This window comes from Danio rerio, chromosome 16, assembly GCF_049306965.1.
Source record: "Danio rerio strain Tuebingen ecotype United States chromosome 16, GRCz12tu, whole genome shotgun sequence".
NCBI lineage: Eukaryota > Metazoa > Chordata > Actinopteri > Cypriniformes > Danionidae > Danio > Danio rerio.
Genome location: NC_133191.1, coordinates 14,090,718 through 14,113,420, shown reverse-complemented (window position 1 = coordinate 14,113,420; position 22,703 = coordinate 14,090,718). Strand labels below are relative to the sequence as shown.

Below are 22,703 nucleotides of genomic sequence, written 5' to 3'. Positions count from 1 at the left end.
AAATAATTCTCATTGTGTGATTGATAGTAAGTTTTACAAATAATTATAGTGAAATGACAAGCAATTGAATTGAATGTGATCTAATGAAATGATATATGTTCCTACAGTTTCTAGTGTTGAGGAATCAATTTTACTACATTTACTGCTACGTTTTCATTTTTAAAATGCCTTAAATTAATTTAATCAATGATCAATTTTTCATTGATTCATTCAAATATATATATATATATATATATATATATATATATATATATATATATATATATATATATATATATATATATATAATAACAAATTAATTCATTTAAATAACATTTTAAAAAGTTTACTTAAATGAAAAAAAATATTAAGACCAATAAACACACTCAAATATACACACTCAAAAATAATTGCTTTTTACTACTTTTGCTATAATTATTTTTTTTACAGCGAATAAAATAAATAAACTTAATGAATTGAGTAATTCCTAGTAAAAAGCAAAGTAAAAACTGAGCTCCTGACCAGACCCAAAAATATATAATATCATATTTTTGTAATATTTGATTTTTTTTTACATAAATAAAGCCAATATTTAAATTATATTTAACAAATATTCAACTCAGATCCTTTAAATCTCTGTAAAGTACTATATTAAGCCAAATATTATACTATAATAAAAATATAGTACTTCATCTTTCATTTTTCTTGTCGGCTTAGTCCCTTTATTAATCTGGGGTCGCCACAGCGGAATAAACTGCCAACTTATCCAGCAAGTTTTTACGCAGCGGATGCCCTTCCAGCCGCAACCCATCTCTGGGAAGCATCCACACACACTCATTCACACACACACTCATACACTACGGACAATTTAGCCTACCCAATTCACCTGTACCGCATGTCTTTGGACTGGGGGGGGAAACCGGAGCACCCGAAGGAAACCCACGCGAACGCAGTGAGAACATGCAAACTCCACAGAGAAAAGCCAACTAAGCCGAGGCTCGAACCAGCGACCCAGCGACCTTCTTGCTGTGAGGCGACAGCACTACCTACTGCACCACTGCGTCGCCCAAATATAGTACTATATAAAAAAATAAGTAAATTTTCTATATTTGTTAAATGAATAAAAAAATTAAAATAAAAATTTTAAAAACTCCCAACTGGTGATACAGTATATAGTGGGCTTATTAAGGTAGCAAAGTTGTTATCATTCACAAAACTACAAAATATTTTATATAGTCCATTACTATAAAAGAAACAAACAAAGCAAAATCAGATGATGATTAGATTACAATTATTATAATCTAATAGAACTAGTATAAAATAATTATTATAAAAATTAAAATAAGAGTCAAATAAATTACAGAGATTTTTTAATAACAAAATTGAATTAAACATTTTTTTTAATAGGGCGTCAGAGTTGCGCAGTGGGTAGCACGATCACCTCACAGCAAGAAAGTCGCTGGTTCGAGCCTCGGCTGGGTCAGTTGGCATTTCTGTGTGGAGTTTGCACGTTCTACCTGTATTCCTTCGGGTGCTCCGGTTTCTCCCACAAGTCCAAAGACATGCGGTATAGGTGAATTGGGTAAGCAAAATTTTCCGTAGTGTATAAGTGTGTATTGGATGTTTCCCAGTGATGGGTTGCAGCAGGCATCCGCTGTGCTGGATAAGTTGGCGGTTCATTCCACTGTGGTGACCCCAGATTAATAAAGGGACTAAGCCGAAAATAAAGTAAATGAATGTTTAAAAATAAATGTATATTTATAAAAAGTAATTAATAATAACATGTTTAAAATAAATTTTAGACATTTAACATTTTAGGATGGGCATCTCTCAGATGAAGATGGTCATATTTAGCATCTAAACGATTCTTAATCCTTGTCTTAGACCAATAACAAAACTGATACTGATACACCAGCAAAGAACTTCACGAACAACTATTGAGTGTGTGGTTATTTTTCCTTCTCTATTTCTCTCCACAGACTCTGCTTGTGTTGTCCAGCTTCTCGGCCATCGCTCTTGTACTCTCGCTGCTGGTGATTCTGTGTTTCCTCATCCACTACTGCTGCTGCCATCGGGGCGAATCAGGCAGAGATGCAGAGGAGGAAGAAGAAGATGATGATGCCAGCGGTGGCCATGGTTACAGTGGCAAAAAGGGGCGGGGCATCTGCTGTGTCACATGGGTGTCGGTTGCAGCCGTCACATTGTGTTGGTAAGACCCGCTAATGACAGTCATTTTCATGTGACAGCGGTAACTCTCTGATGAGAAGATGGTGGAGACATTTCTGCAAAAACAGCCTTTGCAAATTTTAGCTGGTGCTGTTTAGCGGTTTTATTTTTGCGTATGATCTATAATATAATATTTTTAATATATAACATAAATATATGAATATTGTTCAAGTAAAGGTGCATGGAACTGCTTTTTGAAAAAAAAAGTTTCTGAAAAGTGAATTCTGGCTTTTTTAATTTAACCAACGGAGAAACTAAAGGCCTTTTTGTTGCTATTAAAAGTTGTTTTTTTACTAAATGGTTTGCATGGATGTGGGAATACATTATATATATTTTTACAATCTGTAAAAACATATTTTGTTTGATTGTAAACTTTTTACTTCTCTGAAAATCGCATACAGCATAAATATACAGCAGTTTATCTGGTTTTACTGGATTTAAGGTATTAAGTATGGGTTTGTTTTCTTCAGTAAAGGGCTGATAATACTTTTATAAAGTTTCAAATAGAAATTCTGTGATAATTTTTTCCAAAAAAAAAAAAAAATTGGTCAAAATAACAGAAAAATTAGGGTTATTGATCTCAATATGTAATTCTTGGCTCTTCTGAAGTTAAAATTATTGTGTTGTCTAAAAATAAAACGTATATATTATACTATAACATTTTTAGGATTGGAAAATGGTCTTAAATATATTTATTCATTCATTAATTTTCCTTCGGCTTAGTCCATTTATTCATCACAGTGGAATGAACCGAGAACTATTCCAGTATATATTTTACACATCGGATGCCCTTCCAGCTGCAACCAGTACTGGGAAACATCCATACACACATACATTCACCACAGTCAATTTAGTTTATTCAATTCACTTATAGTGCATGTCTTTGGACTGCGGGGGAAACCAGAGCACTCTGAGGAAACCCACGGCAACACGGGGAGAACTTGAAAACTCCACATAAAATGCCCACTGACCTAGCCTGGATTTGAACTAGTGTACTTCTTGCTGTGAGTGTACAGTGCTAACCACTAAGCCACTGTGACGCCTGTCTTAAATATATCTAGTTTCATTTTTTTTTCAAACTTTTTGTGATTTTGAACATGAAAATAGTAAAAAAGATAATAAATAAATAAGCTGGAATGACAATGAAGGAAACAGATGATTAGGTCTTGGGTATTTAAAAGAAAGATGTTTTTTAGATGTTAGTATCTGCATGTTATTCATTAGGACATTCATAAGTTAGTGTGCTCCAAAACAGTTATAAAATTCACATGGAAGATGCATGTAAACATCCAAAGCTTGCAGGTTGTCACTTCTGTCTCTGGATCCCAGATTATTTTCACGTCACCTTATACTTCACTTTCTTATCAAATCTTGTGACTAATCAAATAGTCGACATGTCCTGCCTTCTTTAAGACACTTTTCATTTGCTTTTCATTTGACACGCTTGATCACAACCACTGTCACTGTGAGAGCTGTGATTAAAAAACACATCTATGACTCTGTAACATCAATTCATTTATTTGTTTATTTTTTTTTGTATTTTCATGTTGAAAAACACAATACTGTATATAAGATACCATATTTCTTTTAAAAATATAAATTTTTTAAAAATAAAGTATAGCATTATAAAATTGTTCCATCTTCAAACCTATGACAACATGTTGTAGTCTACAATAATTAAACTTAAAAGGAATCTTTTCAGAAACCTGCTGAATGTCGTTTCCATAAAGCTTATATATACATATACATATACATATACAGTTGAAGTAAAAATTATAAGCCCCCCTTTGAATTTTTTTTCTTTTTTAAATATTTCCTAAATTAAGTTTAACAGAGCAAGGAAATGTTCACAGTATGTCTGATAATATTATTTCTTCTGTAGAAAGCCGTATATGTTTTATTTCGGCTAGAATAAAAGCAGTTTTTAATTTTCGATTGTCTACAGAACAAACTTTTATGTTTAGAAATGTGTTGATAAAAATCTTCACTCAGTTAAACTGAAATTGGGGAAAAAATAAACAGAGGGGGTAATAATTTAGGGGGCTAATAATTCTGACTTCATTTGTATGCACACTCAAGCCAGAAATGATTTATACTCCTAGCAAATTCTAACTTAAAGTTTCTTTTATTCAACCTGCAAGTTTTAAGTTTTTTTATTTTACTGGAAATGAGAAAGGCTCATCCCAAATGATAATAAGACGATGTACAAAAGGCATCATTGTGGAAAAAAGTATTTCTCACTTTTATTTCCGTATTTACATTTGAACAAAAACTTCAGAAGTCAGAATTTGCCAGGGGTATTTTCGGGTAGATTGTATATGAAGGCTCCAAAGATATTGTATTTAGTTTGATATTTCTCATGGCCTACAATGGGACAGGACTTTGATAAGGTCATCTTTATTTAGTTTCATCAATCAGGCAGTTTTCACCATTTAGAGAACAGAAAACAATTAGTACCTGACATCATCCATTCATTCCCACAGGAAAAGCACAAATAAGAGAAAAAGAGAAACAGTCCTGACAGTATTTAAGCCATTTAAACCATGTAGTGTTTCACACCATAAAATGCAGAAAAAAACAGTTAAGGACTTCTCTTCTCTTATCAGCAACAACTTCAAACCAACGGCCCATATAAACGAAACAATATGAGTCTCCCTTTTGCTTTAAATAAAGATGTCATTCCTGTTCTAAATAAAGCTGTTTCATTTGCACATTTGCGAGGGATGATTTCCTTCAATTATGTTATCTCAGCGCACATATATTGGCAGAGCACCATCCCGTTTAATATATTCAGAGCTATGAAACCTAATGCATTCTCATGCCTCATTGAGTTTGAACCATCAGCACGATGCATTAATGTCCTTGATGTCGCACATATATTGCTTGTGTAAATTAGTATTGTTTCAATGACGTCACAGCCTTCCCGTCCACGCTGACCTCTTTTTCTGGAGAATTTGAAGGCTAAACAGTCATTTACAGTGTAGTAGAGGACTAAACACATTTAGGATTCCTATTAAATACTGTATGAAACACGTAAACACACACTTCTGCTTGCTTTGGCGTAATCTGGGTCAAACAGTTACAGACAGATTGGACTGGGTTATATTTGGCAGGTTTGAAGGGATCGGGCAAGCATCTGGCCTAAGCATTAATCTGAATATTTTAATGTGAAATAGATACGTAAATGAGTGGATTTACAGGGCTGTTGATTTGGATTCTAATGCTCTTTTTAAGTCCATTTTAAATGTGTAAAAAGTTTAAATGTTTTTTTTGGGGGGTCAGGAAGGATCATTTTTGATTAAATAATGCTTTTAATCAGCGGTTCTCTAGCGTTTTTTTTCATGGTCATTAAGAAAAATTATCTAAAGTTTTATTTTAAAACACTATGAAATTTTTTTTTTTATAAAATTGTGCTTTAAATCAGTGGTGCTCCACTGTTCCGAGCATGTGATCTACAATTTTCTATTGTCATTAGAAAAAATAAGTTAGTTTCTTTTAAAAACACTTTTAAAAACTATGGAAAACCTCATATTTTCTACGCAAAAATGCCTGCCACACATAAGTATACAGTCCCAATTTACTTAACACACTACTTAAAGGCATATTTCACCCATAAATTTAAATTACCTCATCCTTTACCGTCCCTCATATTGTTTTAAACATTTATGAGTTTGTTTTTTTTCTGTTGAACACAAAAAAGGAGATATTTTTAAGAACGCTGGTTGCTGAAATTATATGGGTGCCAGACTTTTTCTAAATATCTTCTTTTGTGTTCAACAAAATAAAAATACTCAAATAAGTGTTGAACAAGTGAAGAGTAAGTAAATGATGATAGAATTTTCATTGAACCATTTCTTTTAATATGTTAGATTGAGACTTTACTCTTAAATTGAAAGAATATGGCTGATCCAGATTAATAAACAGTTTTAGGATGCAACATTAAATAGAATTCCCAAACTAGTTTTTGTTATTACAGTGAAGTTAAAGGGATAGTTTACACTAATATGGTCAACCATTAAGTAGAGCAAGCAATTAAAGGGTTAGCCCTTTGACTGCATGCTCTACCAAATGGTTGACCATATTTTGACTGTTTTAAATAATGACTGCTTAAGTTATTTAAAGAATGACTGTTTTAAATAATGGTTTACACACACTGCATTTTGTTTACAAACATAATCCTGTTGCACTGCTACAGTTGATTTTGGTTTTATTGTAAAAAAATAAAATAAACAAGAAAACTTGTTAAATGAGAATCTGAAATATTTCATGCCATACTTCAAAAAAATAAAGATGAGTCAGTGTTCAAAAATGTTTTATTTTGATTGTGTTTTTAAATAGATTGGTCATTAACTTCATATTTTCAGATTATTCATAGTATATCAGATTATTCATAGTATACATTATGTATTAATTATGGTACTTTTAACATTTGGGTTGATATTTTAGAAATTATGGGATGTGCTGAAAACAATGCATTGAGTGTGCTAACTAGCGACATTAGGAGTTATTCTTTTTTTTGGTGGGGTAGTTAAATGGATAAAAAGTGTCTTACTGTGTACTCAGAATTAGGTTAGATATTAGAATAGGTTAGAATTAGGTTCATACCAATTAAGTAAAGGGATAGTACACAGATACACAGCCACAGCCATGTCACCCTGCAGCCCAAGACCGGTTACTCACTGAAGCTAAGCAGGGCTGAGCCTGGTCAGTACCTGGATGGGAGACCACTAGGGAACACTAGGTTGCTGTCGGAAGTGGTATTAGTGAGTCCAGCAGGGGGCGCTCAACCTGTGGTCTGTGTGAGTCCTAATGCCCCAGTAAAAAGTGAAGGGGACACTACACTGTCAGTGGGCGCCGTCTTTCGGATGAGACATTAAACCGAGGTCCCGACTCTCTGTGGTCATTAAAAATCCCATGGCACTTCTCGTGAAAGAGCAGGGGTCTAACCCCGGTGTCCTGGCCAAAGTCCCTCTATCGGCCCTTACGATCATGGCCTCCCAATCATCCCCTACCACCGAATTGGCTCTATCACTGTCTCTCCACTCCACCAATAGCTGGTGTGTGGTGAGCGCACTGGTGCCGTTGTCCTGTGGCAGCCGTCGCATCATCCAAGTGGATGCTGCACACTGGTGGTGGTGTGGAGAGACCCCCCCTCATGATTGTGAAGCGCTTTGGGTGTATGGCCATACACAATAAATGCGCTATATAAATACACATTACATTACATTACATACAAATGAAAATGTGGTCATTATTTTACATCCTCCACTTGTTAAAAACCTGTTTAAGGTTCTTTCTTCTTTTGAACACAAAAACAAGATATTCTGAGAAGCCAGTGACTACCACGGTAGAAACAAAAAATACAATGGAAGTCAATGGAAAATATTCAGCATATCTTCCTTTGTGTTCAAAAGAAGAAATAAACTTAAACAGGTTTTTAACAAGTGGAGGTTGTAAAATGTTGACCACATTTTCATTTGTATGTGTGTAATATCCCTTTATTGATTTGGTATAAACCTAATAAAATAATTTGGTATTACCAAATAACATTAAGAATACACAATACCAGCATGAAAATTCTTCTGATTAAAAGATTGAATATGATACCTCCATTAAAATGCCTCATGATGTAATATATTGCAGATTTTTGGCAATTTCTTAACATGACTTGCATCACTGCATTTGTAATTAAAGAGAGTGCACTGTGAGCTGATATGTCACAAAAGATTGATTTTCAGCGATAAGAGACTTTTAATTATCATAACAAGTACTGAAAAGTGAATTAGAAATGTAACACTGACATGTAGCCAGACAACATCTTATTAGACCACAGAGACCGAGTTAGGACATGTTTTCTTTTTAATCACATTTCACATCCATTTTGTACATAAATGTCAACAGCTTAAAACAAACAAACAAACAAACAAGTAGGTCACATTTTTTTTGATGGTCCGTTTGTTGAATTTAAGCTATATTGCATCTACATGCCAACTAATTCTCATTAGATTATAAGCAGACTTTTAGGTTGGGGTTAGTGTAAGTTGACTTGTACTTGCAAAGTTTCTTAGTCAGTTGAACGCCTGTTGAAGGAGCAGTATCAACAGATTTTAAGCAGACAGTCTACTAAAACTCAAATGCACCATCAAAATAAAGTGTTACCAAAAATACAGTTTTACCAAGTTGTGATCTATTAGTTGAGAAATACTGCAGTAATCCAATCCAATAATAATGTTCGTCCCGTACATCCCGAAATCTTGAAATTTGGGCTAAAATATTAAGCAGCGCCACTGTTTTTGACACTAATTATAAAAAGTAATGTCACACCAAGCCAACATAATAAATAAACATTTTAAAATATATAATAAAAAAATCATTCTTTTAATCTGTAATAACTTTTTTTTTTTAACTTAATTTGACATTTTCTGACAGATTAATGCAGTCTTGCTGAACATAATAGACATTTTTAAACGCATTAAAATAAACATCCAGACCCCAAACTCATTTATGTTTCCTAATTTCTCTTTCAGTACTCTGTTTGTGCTCTCTTTCCTCAGTCTGTCTTTGTCTCCACTCATTGTTTTCTCGTTCATATTTCTGCTTTTTGTAGTGTTGCCATAGGCGTTGGTTTCTACGGCAATAGTGAGGCGAACGATGGGATGTATCAGTTGACCTCATCCTTGCTCACTGCCAATTACACACTGGCGTCCATCGATCTTCTGGTGAGAAACACACACGCACTTGCACATAAACACACACACACACACACACGCACACACACAAACGCACACACACACGCACACACACACACACACACACACACACACACACACACACACACACACACACACACACACAAAAGCTTATCCATCAATCTCCTTATGAGGGATTGGAGGAGCACAGGAATTGCTGCCTGATTTTATTGTACTGTAATTGCAAATACGTTTATTTTGTTGGAGTGAGAGAGAGCGTTTGAATACATTTGTGTTTGAGATATAATCATCTCCTGGTATTGATTTGGCTGGTTGCTCACATGGTTGATCGATGAATGTGCGTCAGTTTGATTAATGACCTACTTTACTTGTACTGTACACTCTTGTAATGCCCTCTCCATTCATTCCTGCTTCTTTCGTTCCATTGTCATGTATCTCACATCTTTTCCACCACTCTTCAGTAAGTAATGGCCTATTCACACCAAAGAAGGATAATTGTAATAAGAAGTATGTAAGTGTCCACTCACCAGTAGAAGATTTTGCTCTGTTTATTATAAGCCTCGGACGCTTTAAAAGCCTGTGCTCTGTAAAGCAGCATGAATTCTATAGGACTTGTACAATTTTTGGAGTACATTTCTGTTTGTTCATCAGCAAGAAAAAATTCTATTCTGAAAATGATTTAAAAAATCATTCTTCTGTATAGTTATTGTAATAATTGCAGTGTGGGTCTAAGAATTATTTTAAAAACTATACACTCTTTATAGTAATATTCACTAACAATGAAAAATTGTAGAGCATTAAGGAATAATGAGTTAACATTAACATTAAAATAAAAATAATTCTCTGATTGTCAGGGGTCAACACAGCGGAATGAACTGCCAACTATTCTGGCATGTGTTTTACGCTGCAGATGTGTTTTACGCTGCAGTTGGCGGAAATGCCAACTGGCCAAGCTAGGACTCGAACCATTGCTGTGAGGCGACAGTGCTAACCACTGAGCCACCGTGCTGCCCAAATTTATATTTATATTTTAAATAAATAAATAAAAAGCATTTATTCAAGCATTCATTTTCCTTTTGGCTTAGTCCCTTTATTAATCAGGGATCACCACAGGGGAATGAACTGCCTTAAAAAGCATTTAGTATCACAGAATAATCCAAATTATTAAAGCCTATTTCCTCCATGGACTAAAGTAAATAAATAAATAAGGTTATTTGAAAATTCATATTTTTTTTCACTGCAAAAAAACTCATATTTGCAAGAAAAAAATGTCAAAATTGTAAGAAAAATTTATCACAAGTTAAAGCCAAAATTGGGAAATTCAGAGTTCTGAGATGTCAACTAAGAATTTTGAGAATTAAAGACAGAAAAAAAGATTGAATTGCAAATTATAAACTCAGAATTATGAACAAAAACAATTATTAGATATGAATTCAGAATCGCTAAATAAAAGGTCAGAACTGCAAAAATAATACAATTATGAGAATTACAGATGGAATTGCATGATACAAAATCAGAATTGCAAGAAAAAAAATTAATTGTAAGATATAAAAGAACTGAGAAAATGAATTTCTTAATTGGGAGGAAAAAAGCAAATTTATGCAAATTTGTCAAAATTGTGAAACAACTGAAACCTACAGAAAACAGTTGCGAGATCAACTCAGAATTGCAAGATTAAAACTTGCAATCGCAAAAAAAATTATATAAAGATATTGGAAAAATATATGAAGATATTGGAAAATTGGACTTTACGATTTTTTAATTTTCTCTAATAACTATTGCGATATAAATATGGTTTCACAAGATAGATTGAATAGCACTATTTGACTGTTTTCTAGGGAGTCTAACAGTATTTGTCTACAGAAATTGAATAATTGCAAAAAAGCTTTTCTTAAATTGTTTTGTCTTATTTCTAGTTAAAATATCTAAAAAAAAATCTTAGATTATGTACAAATATTGTTTTGTTTTCAACTTCAGAAGAATTAAGTCAAAATTAAGAGTTTTTCCTTAAAACAAGCTTTATTATCTGCAGTGGGGTAAGTAAAATAATCTTGTTTTCACTTTCAAATGTAGATATTTGGACTAGAAACAAGACAAAAATTCTAAGTAAGAAAAAATGTTGTCTAAGTCGTATATATTCAGTATAAATAAAGTAATTAAATACAGTTCTTACTCTATAATTCAAACTCAACATTGCATATCTTGTGATGTGACTATTGCCAATGTGCACATTATACAATATATTGTGCAGCCCTAATATAAACTCTACATTGTAAAAAAATTGTCTGGGCTTGCGAGTTTATATGGGGTCCACCAGTCTATTATTACTTCTTAATTTAACGGTTGCAGTTTACAATTTCTTACATTGTACATTTAAATGAAGTACTTTTCCCATCATCCTCCCCAGGTTTCAGACACTATTTCCGGACTCCAGCGGTCAGTCTCAGGGCCCTTGACCTCTATGGAGGATGTGTTTGGAGGACACAAGCCAGCGCTGGTGCCCACACGCTCTTGCAGGCGTCTGTCAGAGCGGGTCGTGTCTCTGCTCTCCAACCTGACACTGGGAAGAGGCCTGATCCCCATCGCAGATGGCTTTTACAGGACAAACGGAAGTGAAAGTATAGTGGGAGCCCTAACTCCTGCTCCACCTTCTGTAGCGCCAACCCTCAGTCCATCCGCCAACAGCATTCCTGCACCATTCTCTCCTGGATGGGCGGCAAACACCCTCATGGTGAATGAAGACTACAGGTGAGGAAGACTAGGGAAGATAATGAGATTTTGTAGGCTAAAGGGGACCTATTTTGCAAAAATGACTTTTATAAGGGCTTTAAACACAGATATGTGGAAACAGTAGATAGTAGATATAGACAGCCTGTAATAAACATTAATTGATTTTATTTTTTATTATCACACTTCATGAAAACAGTCTGCACTTTGATTGACATTCTCCCTTTGTACATGTCATCAGAGGGGAAAGTCCAACCTATTAGTGACTATCTTTCTCTCATTAGCATAGACAGCCCTGAGTGAGAAGCAGCTGTCAGCCATTACAGTTATAGCACTGTAATAGCCATAGTATAATGTCAGCGACTATGAGGCATTATAAATGTGGATTTTTAGAATGTACAAATGAACACTGTAGTTTCCATAAACGGCCTTCTTCTGAGACGCTTCTTTTGACTATCACTTCACTTCTCTGTTTTTTCAGAGGTAATGTTAGAATATTAATAAAATATTATATGAATGTACTGTATCTGCTTTATTTAGATATTTTTGAAATGTAATTTATTTCTGTGATGCAACGCTCGAACCTTTTGTTGCAACTGAGTCTTAGTTTTTGTGACCTTATAAAATGCTGAATACTATTTATTAATTGTAAACTGTATTTTTATAATTCTTTAAATTATTTGTTCAAAAGAGCATCATTTATTCATTTTCTTGTCGGCTTAGTCCCTTTATTAATTCGGGAATGAACCGCCAATTTATCCAGCACATTTTGCAGCAGATGCTTTTCCAGCCACAACCCATCTCTGGGAAACATCCACACACACAATTCTATTCTTGTTCGCCTAGTCTCTATTTCAGAGACACCACAGCGGAGTGAAACGCCAACTATTCCAGTTTTACGCAGTGGATGCCCTTCTAGCCGCAACCCATTCACACACACACACACACACACACACACACACACACACACACACACACACATACACACACACACACACACACACACATACACACACACACACACTACGGACAATTTAGCCTACCCAATTGACCTGTACCGCATGTCTTTGGACTGTGGGGGAAACCGGAGCACCCGGAGGAAACCCACACGATTACAGGGAGAACATGCAAACTCCACACAGAACTGAGCCGAGGTTCGAACCAGCGACCTTCTTGCTGCGAGGCGACAGCACTACATACTGCGCCACTGCATCGCCGAGCATCATTTATTTAAAAATTTAGTTATCTTTTGTGGCATTCCTGATTTCTAACTTCTAAAGCAATGACTGGTGTAGAGAATGAATGACAACAACAAACAAGCAAACATAAATACAATAGAATTAAATGAAATATCTTTGGTTTCTAGGAAGGTGAATATCAAATAATTCAATATCATTTATGGGCACATTAGCAAAATTTCAGCCTTCAAGTCTTTAATTTAATTTAATTTTATTTTATTTAATTTAATTTTATTTTATTTTATTTTATTTTATTTTATTTTATTTTATTTTATTTTATTTTATTTTATTTTATTTTATTTTATTTTATTTAAATGGTTACTGGGCAGTGAATTTTATGTTTTTATTTGTCATTTAAAAGTCTGACAACAGTTACTCTGGGTCTAGGATTTGAATCTAGCATTTATTATGTTCTGAAAATGTGGTTTAGGTGGCTGTCATATGTGCTGCTGCTTTTGGTGGATCTGGTGGTATGTTTCTTCATTCTCCTGGGTTTAGCCAAACAGTCCCGCTGGCTACTTATTCTGTAAGTAACACTCATTACTGATCAGCTCTGTGCAAGCAAGTGCTGATATCCATACATCATTGCTTTTATTGTGTATGTTTTGCGTCCGAATTCCCCAAGATAGGAAATGCTTACAGAAAAAAAGTCAATTTATTTTTGCTTACTGAGTCCCACTCAGGCACAGAGGGGCAGATGGTATAAATGTGTGTGTGTTTGCAGGATGACAGTGCTGGCCTGGTTGTCTCTGTTTATGAGCTGGGGTTCTCTGGGTCTGGAAACACCCACTGTGGTGGTGAGTATTCAGGCAACGTCTTCCCCGACACAAAAACAACAGCTCTCCGAGAGCGGACGTCCAGCACAGAAAAACCACCATCTGTGTGTGTGTGTGTGTGTGTGAGAGAGAGAGCTTTTGGAGAAAAATCCAGCCAAAGCTCTGTGAATGTGACTTTTTACATTTTAAAAGGTCACAACAGCCAAGATGCAGTCACTTATTGTGTTCTTATGAAAGAGCGAGAGAGGAATAGAGTGTGTTAGATTGAAAAAGGTTTTCCACTCTGGGAACTCAGCAGTCATGGCACAATCCCAAAAAGGCTTGAAAATAGGGCAGAGATTAAAGATTCAGTGTGAGTGTGTGTTTGTGTGTATGTGTGTGCGTGTGTGTGTGTGTGTGTGTGTGTGTGTTTCTTTGTATAAAAAATGGGGGGAGGTATAAAGGGGATTGGATGCTGGCATGAAGATGAGCATAAGAGATCTTAAAAGCAATGAGAACAAAAAGAAGTGAGTGATGTTGAGTGTATCAGAGAGGAAGTGAGAAGTCAGCTTATTTCATTTGAAAGATAAGTATAAATATGTAAGATATGAAAATACAAATGTAAATAAAAATAAATTACAATTGCAAAGAACAACAAGTACAACATAAGAAATTAACAAGACCACATTTAACCGATCAAAAAATGACTATGCAAAATATGTCTTTCCACAGGCATATTAAGCTGTTTAATATGCAATTTAGCATATTAAATTATTTATAAAGGATCATGGAAAACTGAATAATAATAAAAAAACTAAATAAATACTAAAACATATTAAAATATTGTAGTTAAATAGTTGTTTTTAATCATTTTGAACACATTTCGTGAATGTTAGTCAGTATTGGATAGATTGCTTACATACTGTATTCTGCATTTTACCAGTTGTATTATGAAAATTGTAGTTAGTCATTTAATTTGGATTACATATTTTAGGAAATGTGTTTTGTCTACTTTTTGATTGTTTTTAGATTACTCTTGACCTAAATTTGCCTCAAAAGCAGTAACAACAAAAATATTCTGAAACAATAGATTTCAAAATAATCTACATTGACATTTTGTTTTGTTAATATTCAAGCTAAACGATATGACATGCAATATAAAATATACAGTTAGGTCCATACATATTTGGACATCGAAACAATTCTTCATTTTTGACTCTACACCAACACAATGGATTTGAAATTAAACAAACAATATGTGCTTTAACTGCAGACTGTCAGCTTTAATTTAAGGGCATTTACATCCAAATCAGGTGAACAGTGTAGGAACTACAACATTTTACATCTGTGTCTCCCACTTGTTAAGGGTCCAAAAGTAATTGGACAATTGGCTTTTAAGCTGTTCCATGGCCGGGTGTGTGTTATTTTATCCCAATTACAACAAGCAGATAAAAGGTCAGTCAAGCGAGCCATCATTAGGCTAAAAAAAACAAAACAAACCCATCAGATTTGATGAGATAACAAAAACATCAGGCGTGGCCAAAACAACTGATAAGAACATTCTTAAAAAGAAAGAGTGCACCAGTGAGCTCAGCAACACCAAAAGACCCAGAAGACTATTGAATACAACTGTGGTTGATGACTAAAGAATTGTTTCCCTGGTAAAGAAAACACCCTCCACAACAGTTAGCAAGATCAAGAACATTCTCCAGGAGTTAGGTGTATGTGTGCCAGAGTCAACAATCAAGAGAAGACTACACCAGAGTGAATAGAAGGTTCACCACAAGACGTAAACCATCGGATAGCCTTAACAGAGCCTAAACAGGAAGGCCAGATTAGAGTTCTAAAAAAGCATTCACAGTGCTGGGACAACATCTAATGGACAGATGAGATCAAAATCAACTTGTACCAGAGTGAGGGGAAGAGAAGAGTATGGAGAAGGAAAGGAACTGCTCATGGTCATAAGCAGTGAAGCATGGTGGTAGTAGTGACATGGCGTGGGCATGTATGGCTGTCAATGGAACTGGTTCTCTTGTATTTATTGATGATGTGACTGCTGACAAAAGCAGCAGGATGATCTCTGAAGAGTTTCAGGCGATATTTTCTGCTCATATTAAGCCAAATGCTTCAGAACTCATAGGACGGTGCTTCACAGTGCAGATGGAGAATGAACCCCAAAGTATACTGCAAAAGCAACCAACGAGGTTTTGAAGGAAAAGAAGTGGAATGTTTTGCAATGGCCAAGTCAATCACCTGATCTGAATCTGATTGAGCTTGCATTTCACTGGCTGAAGACAAAACTGAAGGGAAAATGCCCTAAGAACAAGCAGGAACTGAAGACAGTTACTGTAGAGGCCTGGCAGAGCACCACCAGGGATGAAACCCAGCATCTGGTGATGTCAATGCGTTCCAGACTTCAGGCTGTAATTATCTGCAAAGAATTTGCAACCAGGGGGCAGGGGTGTAGTGGACATTTTAAAAGTTTGGGGGACATTTTAAAAGTTGAATGAGATCCGAAAGTTTACATTCATATAACTATTAATCACCTGTTTTTAAATGGTCTGGCTGTATAAGTAAGGGCCACATCCCCTCAGTTGCTACGCCTCTGTTTGCATCCAAGGATTAAAAAGTGAAAGTTTGATTTATGCTTATTATTCTGTCCCATTACTTCTGGCCCTTAACAAATGGGAGGCACATGCAAACGGTTGTAATTCCTACATCGTTCACCTGATATGGATGCAAATATCCTCAAATTAAAGCTGACAGTCTGCAGTTAAAGCACATCTTGTTTGTTTCATTTCGTTTCATTGTGTATATATAGAGCCAAAATGTTAGAATTGTGTCAATGGCCAAATATTTATGGATGTAACTGTATATATTTTGTTTAGAAAAAAAAATGTAAAGGAGAGAAATAGGAAGAGTCAACATATTATTGGTAATTCGCTGCCATTGTTTGTTTAATTAGTAATTAGTTAACATTAGTGGAGAGCAGGGACTGAAGTACCATTTTTTTATTTTAAAAAATTAGTTAAGAAAGAAAGAAAGAAAGAAAGAAAGAAAGAAAGAAAGAAAGAAAGAAAGAAAGGAAAGTGACAGGAAGAGATGGCCGTTGCTGGCCATCAAAACAAGGCTTTCATTGTACAGATTCAGCTAACAGGAACAATTGCCTAGTGCTCCCATTTATAATACACACACACATACACACACTCGCTTCTTCTCTATCGCTCTTTCACTCTCTTTTTTTTACCCTCTTTAGTCCACTTGTGCAGCTCTTGGTAATTTTGAGTCCTCTTCACTTTGATTAATTACTTACATTCCACCAGGGAGAGCAAGTGTGTGATAAAGAGACACTGCAGAGCGGACAGATGAACAATTTGAGGGATGAAAAAAAATGAAAATAGGGTCAGTTTGTAAGTGTGTCAGTGAAAACTGTAGATCAATAGCAGTCAGAGCGGCGGGACGGAGAGACTGAGGGAAGTATGTCACTTGGTCACTGTGCCGCACTGTTGACATCTCTCTTCTGTATTCACTTTAGTGCTCAATTCTTTTTCTTGCTGTCTTTCTCTCTATTTTTTCCTCTCTCAGGCCCTGAGTGATTTTTGCTTTGACCCAAACACATTTGTGCTCAACTCCACTCACTTCAACTCTGGGACAAGCCCAGGTGCTGTAAAGCTCTTTCTTACACATTTGCTCTGTTTCAAAACTTATTGAGTTGGCTTTGTAGGGAGCACATCTGAGTTAAATATGAAGGCTATAGAAAGAAGACGAATGTCCAGCATCATAACAAGCTTCATCTTTTTATTTTTATAGCCAAAAATTACCAACAAACAATTAGTTTCAATGGTTGCACCCACTTTTATGTGAAATTATGAGGTCAATATTGTGCAACAGTTAGTCTCTGAACCTAAAAACTTTGCTCATTTTGTCCATAGAGAAATCGTCACCTTGGAATTATAAGGTTCTAACTGCATTCTAAAGGACTTTGAGATATTGAGCTTCAAAGTTTTTTGCCATTTATATAGCAAACAATATGTGTGTAACAGTTGTCCTTAATACATTAACATGACAGAGAGCAAAAAATGTACTCCAAATGTACTCAAAATTCTCTTAAATTTTCAAATCGGGGTACCAAACAGAGCAAATGCAGATAGAATATTCTAAAAAGTTATTTTCTGCTTGGAATTCTAAGGTTCTGTCTGGCAGATCATTAATTGAAACTTTACTTTTCAAGAAATACAATCAGTCTGCTTATTAATTTAATAATAAGAATTGGTGTTGTAACAATGTTGATGTTTGAGAAAGTAAAATTTTTGCATTTATTTAATGTTGAATTTATATTTTTTTCTTGTTCAAATTAAGCATACAAGGCTGTGCTAAATGTTTTTTCCAGTGCATATGTTCATTTTTTGTAATCAATATGGTCATATTTATTGTTGTAATTAAGACCTTCAAATCAAATTAATTATTTGCCCTTCAAGCCTAAAAGAGTATATGCCGAAGCATCCTAATAGGACTTTGAATTTGCCAGTAACCTGGTTTAACCGCTTCCGGACAACTCAATGCCAATGCAAAAATTGGCACATTTAAGGTCAATTTTCTTTAAAAATCAGCGATCTCCACTGGCTGAGTGATATCCGATATAAAGTGGGTCTCAGATTGTAAAAGAAGCACTGCATTAAATTACATTTCCCCCAGCCATGTCTTAGTAATATGAGCATTTATTTTACCCTAGTATATTCAATGGAGCTTCTGCGCTATCCTGCCTATTCTGATGGGCATGTGAGAGCATATGGCTTTTTGTCTTGTTTTATGCTTGAACATTGATTGCTGTAAAAGGAACCGTATAGATTGGGAAAAAATTCACAATAACAGGTTACCGGAAGATTGTCAGTATGGGAAAAACACTAGCTCGGCATATACCGTATATCAAATTTAAAGACTTTAAAAGAAAACAGACAAAGAGCAAATTAGTTCTTTAACAAAGTTTAATAAACACAGAAAAATGTTTCACCAGCTATATATACACAAATAAAAATATTTCACATTTAATATATTACATTTTTCTTTAACAACAGAGCAGTCCAGTGGAAGGACAAAGAAAGCTGATCTTGATTGGTCTTCATGTGTGCATTTGAAATGCTAAAAGAACCTTATAGAGCCACGCTAGAATTCGACCTTGCAGATAAAAACCTTTTTCGTTTTTTAAATAAAAAGTCTTAAAATATAAACAACTTGTAAAAAATGTAAATAAAAACATCATATAATGTAAATAAGTTGTCATTTAATAAAAATATGTGAATATCTCAATTTTGAGAAAAATGTCAGATAGAACCTTTTTAAAGATTTATTTATTAGCAGAAAACATACAGAATACTACATTACCCATGATGCTATGTCAGCATTTCATCCATCTCAGACTCACATTTAGCAAAATCTGGCAAAATATATTTTGTAATAAACTTGAAGTATATCATTAACAGATCAACCAACAACTTCAAATACAGTTGAAGTCAGAATTATTAGCCCCCCTGATTTATGAGACCGCTTGTTTATTTTTTTCCCCAATTTCTGTTTATAGGAGAGAAGATTTATTCAACACATTTCTAAACATAAAAGTTTTAATAGCTAATGTCTAATAACTGATTTATTTTATCTTTGCCATCACGACAGTATATAATATTTTTCTTGATCTTTTTCAAGACACTTCTATACAGCTTAAAGTGACATTTAAAGGCTTAACTAGGTTATTCAGGTTAACTAGGTAGGTTAGGGTAATTAGGCAAGTTATTATATAACAGTGATTTTTCTGTAGATTATCAAGAAAAAATATACCTTAAAGGGGCTAATAATTTTGTCCCTAAAATGGTGTTTAAAAAATTAAAAACTGCTTTTATTCTAGCCGAAATAAAACAAGTACAAAATTCAAAGGGGGCTAATAAATCTGACCAACTATATATATTTTCTTTTTTAAGATTATCGTGTTGTTCACAATGTTTCAATCATAGCTCTTTCCCTCATTATAGCCTTAAAGGTGCAGTTAAATTTTGCCATCATTTTGTTGTTTACAAAAGAAGATTTTTTTTTTTTAAAAGTTGGAAACCTGTAACCAAATGAAAAGTATTTATTTTTTGCACTGTGGATTTAAATGGTTACAGCTTGTTAACATTTTTCAAAATATTTTCTTTTGTGTTTAACCGAACGAAAAGCTCAAACTAGTTTGGAGCAAGGCCATTTTTTTAATCTATTTTTAACTATCCCTTTAAGTACACGGTCTTGTACTTTTGACTTTTTGTTTGATTATCAAATAACTAAAAACAATTATTTATCGGACTTACACATTTTAAGGTAATTGGTTGCAAACTATTTATATGGGCTGAATTTAATCAAACAAATGAATTTGAACATTCTAAATGTTATTTGTTTGTTTAAATTCAGCCCATATACATTGTTTGCACACACCTAAATAAATCAAATGAATATTTTTTTTACAGTTTAGACTTCTTTGTTTCAAGTCAAAGTTTGTAATGTTATGATTATAATAATGAAGTTCTTCATTGTTTATTGGTTTGGTTTAAATGTTTTAACAATGACTTAATGGTTTAAATAATACTAATAAGAAAAAATACTTCTAAAACCAGAGCTGATGCTTTTTTTACTGTTCAGTTGACACAGAAAAGCAAGATGCATGGCAGTGGAATGCAAAAAAGAAAAAGAAAACAAAATAAAAAAGGTTTATGGATTCAAATTTGAACTTTTTCTACTGAACTGGAATTTAAAACATTGCGTCACACACAAGCTGCTTCAAAGGATGCAAGAAGCAAACACAGTGGTCAAACACGTCTGTCTAGTGCATGTCTACATATTAAAACTATGATAAAACAGTGGAATGTAAAAAAACAGCCCCTATGTAGGCAGTAGCAGCTCACGAAGTATTGAAACAGAACTGTCCGACCATCTGCCTCCAGCTGAGACGCATTCATAATCTTCTGCACCTCTTTCTATACATATTTTTAATTTTTTCTCACTCTCTCTTCTCTCCAAATAGAAGTCCTGGATTATTACCTAACCTGCAGCAGGAAGATGAGCAGCCCTTTCCAACAGGTGCGCGATCTTGTTACATGATGCTGCAGACGGTGATGTCATAGAGATTAGTGAAGGAGTAGAAAATAGAACATTAATATGCTATCACAAGGCAGAATACCCCAAATATAAGGAATTATGGTCATGTCACAAAGCACAGATTAAGATTAGAAAGCAATGACATTTATGTCACGGTGCAGATGAACAGACAAAAAGAGGATTATGACATTATAATAAAGACATAGACCGACAATTTTTGGAGGAGCCGATGAATTAATGAGGGAATTCATAAGGTCATCAAATTATAAAAACAGTGAAATAATATTAGGCAAAAAGAAGCTGGTTTAACACTGACCACACACAAGTACACACACACACATTTGATTAATTTAATTTGGAATGACTAATACTAATTAAAGCAACACAGCATCCAAATAATCGTAAGGAGCCCATGATGATACACAGTACAAGCAGCAGATACAACCATTGATTTTCTTTTGCGTGGCAATATTAAACATTCAATCCATTCTATAGTATTAAGTAAAGGAATTAGGGGTAGAGATGGCATCGTCTTCTCCACACATGAAGACTGCCTATTTTAGCGGACACAGATCAATACTTTGCAATTTGTTTTTTACTGAGTTTGGCAATTTGTAGTCCCCTCACACACAGTTTATGAACGTGCCCTAGACTACCGTAGATTAAAACTACCAACTTTGTGTTGTAGCCACTCATTTTTAGAGCATTTACTAATGGTTGATATTTTAGCTTTTTTTTTCTGAATAGCACAGATCCATATATGCGTCAAAACAGCAGTCCTTAATTATTAGTACAGGGTTTCTGCAGACTTTTTAAAGACCCTTTTAAGACCATTATGATTTTAGATGTATACAGGGCTAAACACTAAGGATTTTTTTTTTCTAATGGCCCGGTTACTTCTGTAAATAGTATTTGTATTAATAAAAATTTTGTAAAGGGATGTGTTGCTTTAGTTTTGTTTCCCTATTTAGAGAATTTGCTGTAAAAATGTCTTAACAATACATTTTTAATGTATCAAACACTCTTTGCAATAACTACTTAAATATATTTAAAAAGATTTTCTTATGGATTATTAGTGATCGGGTGTCAACCGATTGGGTAGGAATACAAAATCAAACTACTTTCTTCACACTCTTGTGTGGTCAGTTTGTTCGGTAGCTCACTTTGTACTTTACACTTTTGAAAAACCAAAGCCCAAGAAATGTATTTCAGATTTGTCAAAATGCAGACAGTGCCCTGTCATTGTAAATGTGCAACAAATGTACCTGGAACAACAAAAATGTAGGCTGAAGCATATATTTCCAGTAAGTCTGACTGAAGTGTTTCAAGACATGGACAAAATGGTTGGTACCCTTCCATTGAAGAAAAAAACCCTCCGTGTTATGATTAATCAAAACATATATTGTAGTTCTTAACAGACATTTTTCTTTCATTTATTTATTCATTTTCTTTTCGGCTTCATTAGGTATATTTTTATTAGTTAATGTCAATATGTGTGCAGTTTGAAGGGTAATGGAATCAAGACTACTGTTCAAAAAAGAAAAGGTCAAAAATGGCTTTAGTGTGAAGAATGATCTACAAAAATAGCACTTTTCTACTATAAATAACTTTTTGTTGAATATAAAGGTTCTTTTGATTAAAAAGGTTCCTCACAGAATGGCAAAAATATTGTGTTTTCCCTCCATGCTAACAACATGCCAGTTAATAATGTAAAGAAGAACAACATGCTAACCCGTACAGGAAAAATGCTAACAACATGCTAATCTGTAAAGGAAACATGCTAGCAAATCCCGACAGGAAACATGCTAGCAACATGTTAATTAATACTAGAAACATTAAAACAACATACCAATGCATACTTGAAACATGCTAGCAACATGCTAATGCTTACTCAAAACTTGCTAGCATCATGCTAATTCATACTGGAAACATGTTGTCAACATGCAAAT

The 22,703-nt window shown here is 34.3% G+C and overlaps 1 protein-coding gene across 5 annotated transcripts in view; it reads left to right on the top strand.

The window, feature by feature from the left end:
- The window catches only part of ttyh1 (tweety family member 1), a 62,144-nt gene that overhangs the window by 21,957 nt on the left and 17,484 nt on the right, over positions 1-22,703 (top strand). For all 5 annotated transcript variants that reach the window (XM_003200152.7, XM_009292145.5, XM_009292147.5 and 2 more), the window contains 7 exons: positions 1,959-2,188; positions 8,813-8,924; positions 11,323-11,663; positions 13,311-13,406; positions 13,605-13,677; positions 17,221-17,296; positions 20,681-20,736. In XM_003200152.7, the coding sequence (XP_003200200.3) occupies positions 1,959-2,188; positions 8,813-8,924; positions 11,323-11,663; positions 13,311-13,406; positions 13,605-13,677; positions 17,221-17,296; positions 20,681-20,736 (984 nt within the window). The remainder of the gene's footprint in view (positions 1-1,958; positions 2,189-8,812; positions 8,925-11,322; positions 11,664-13,310; positions 13,407-13,604; positions 13,678-17,220; positions 17,297-20,680; positions 20,737-22,703) is intronic.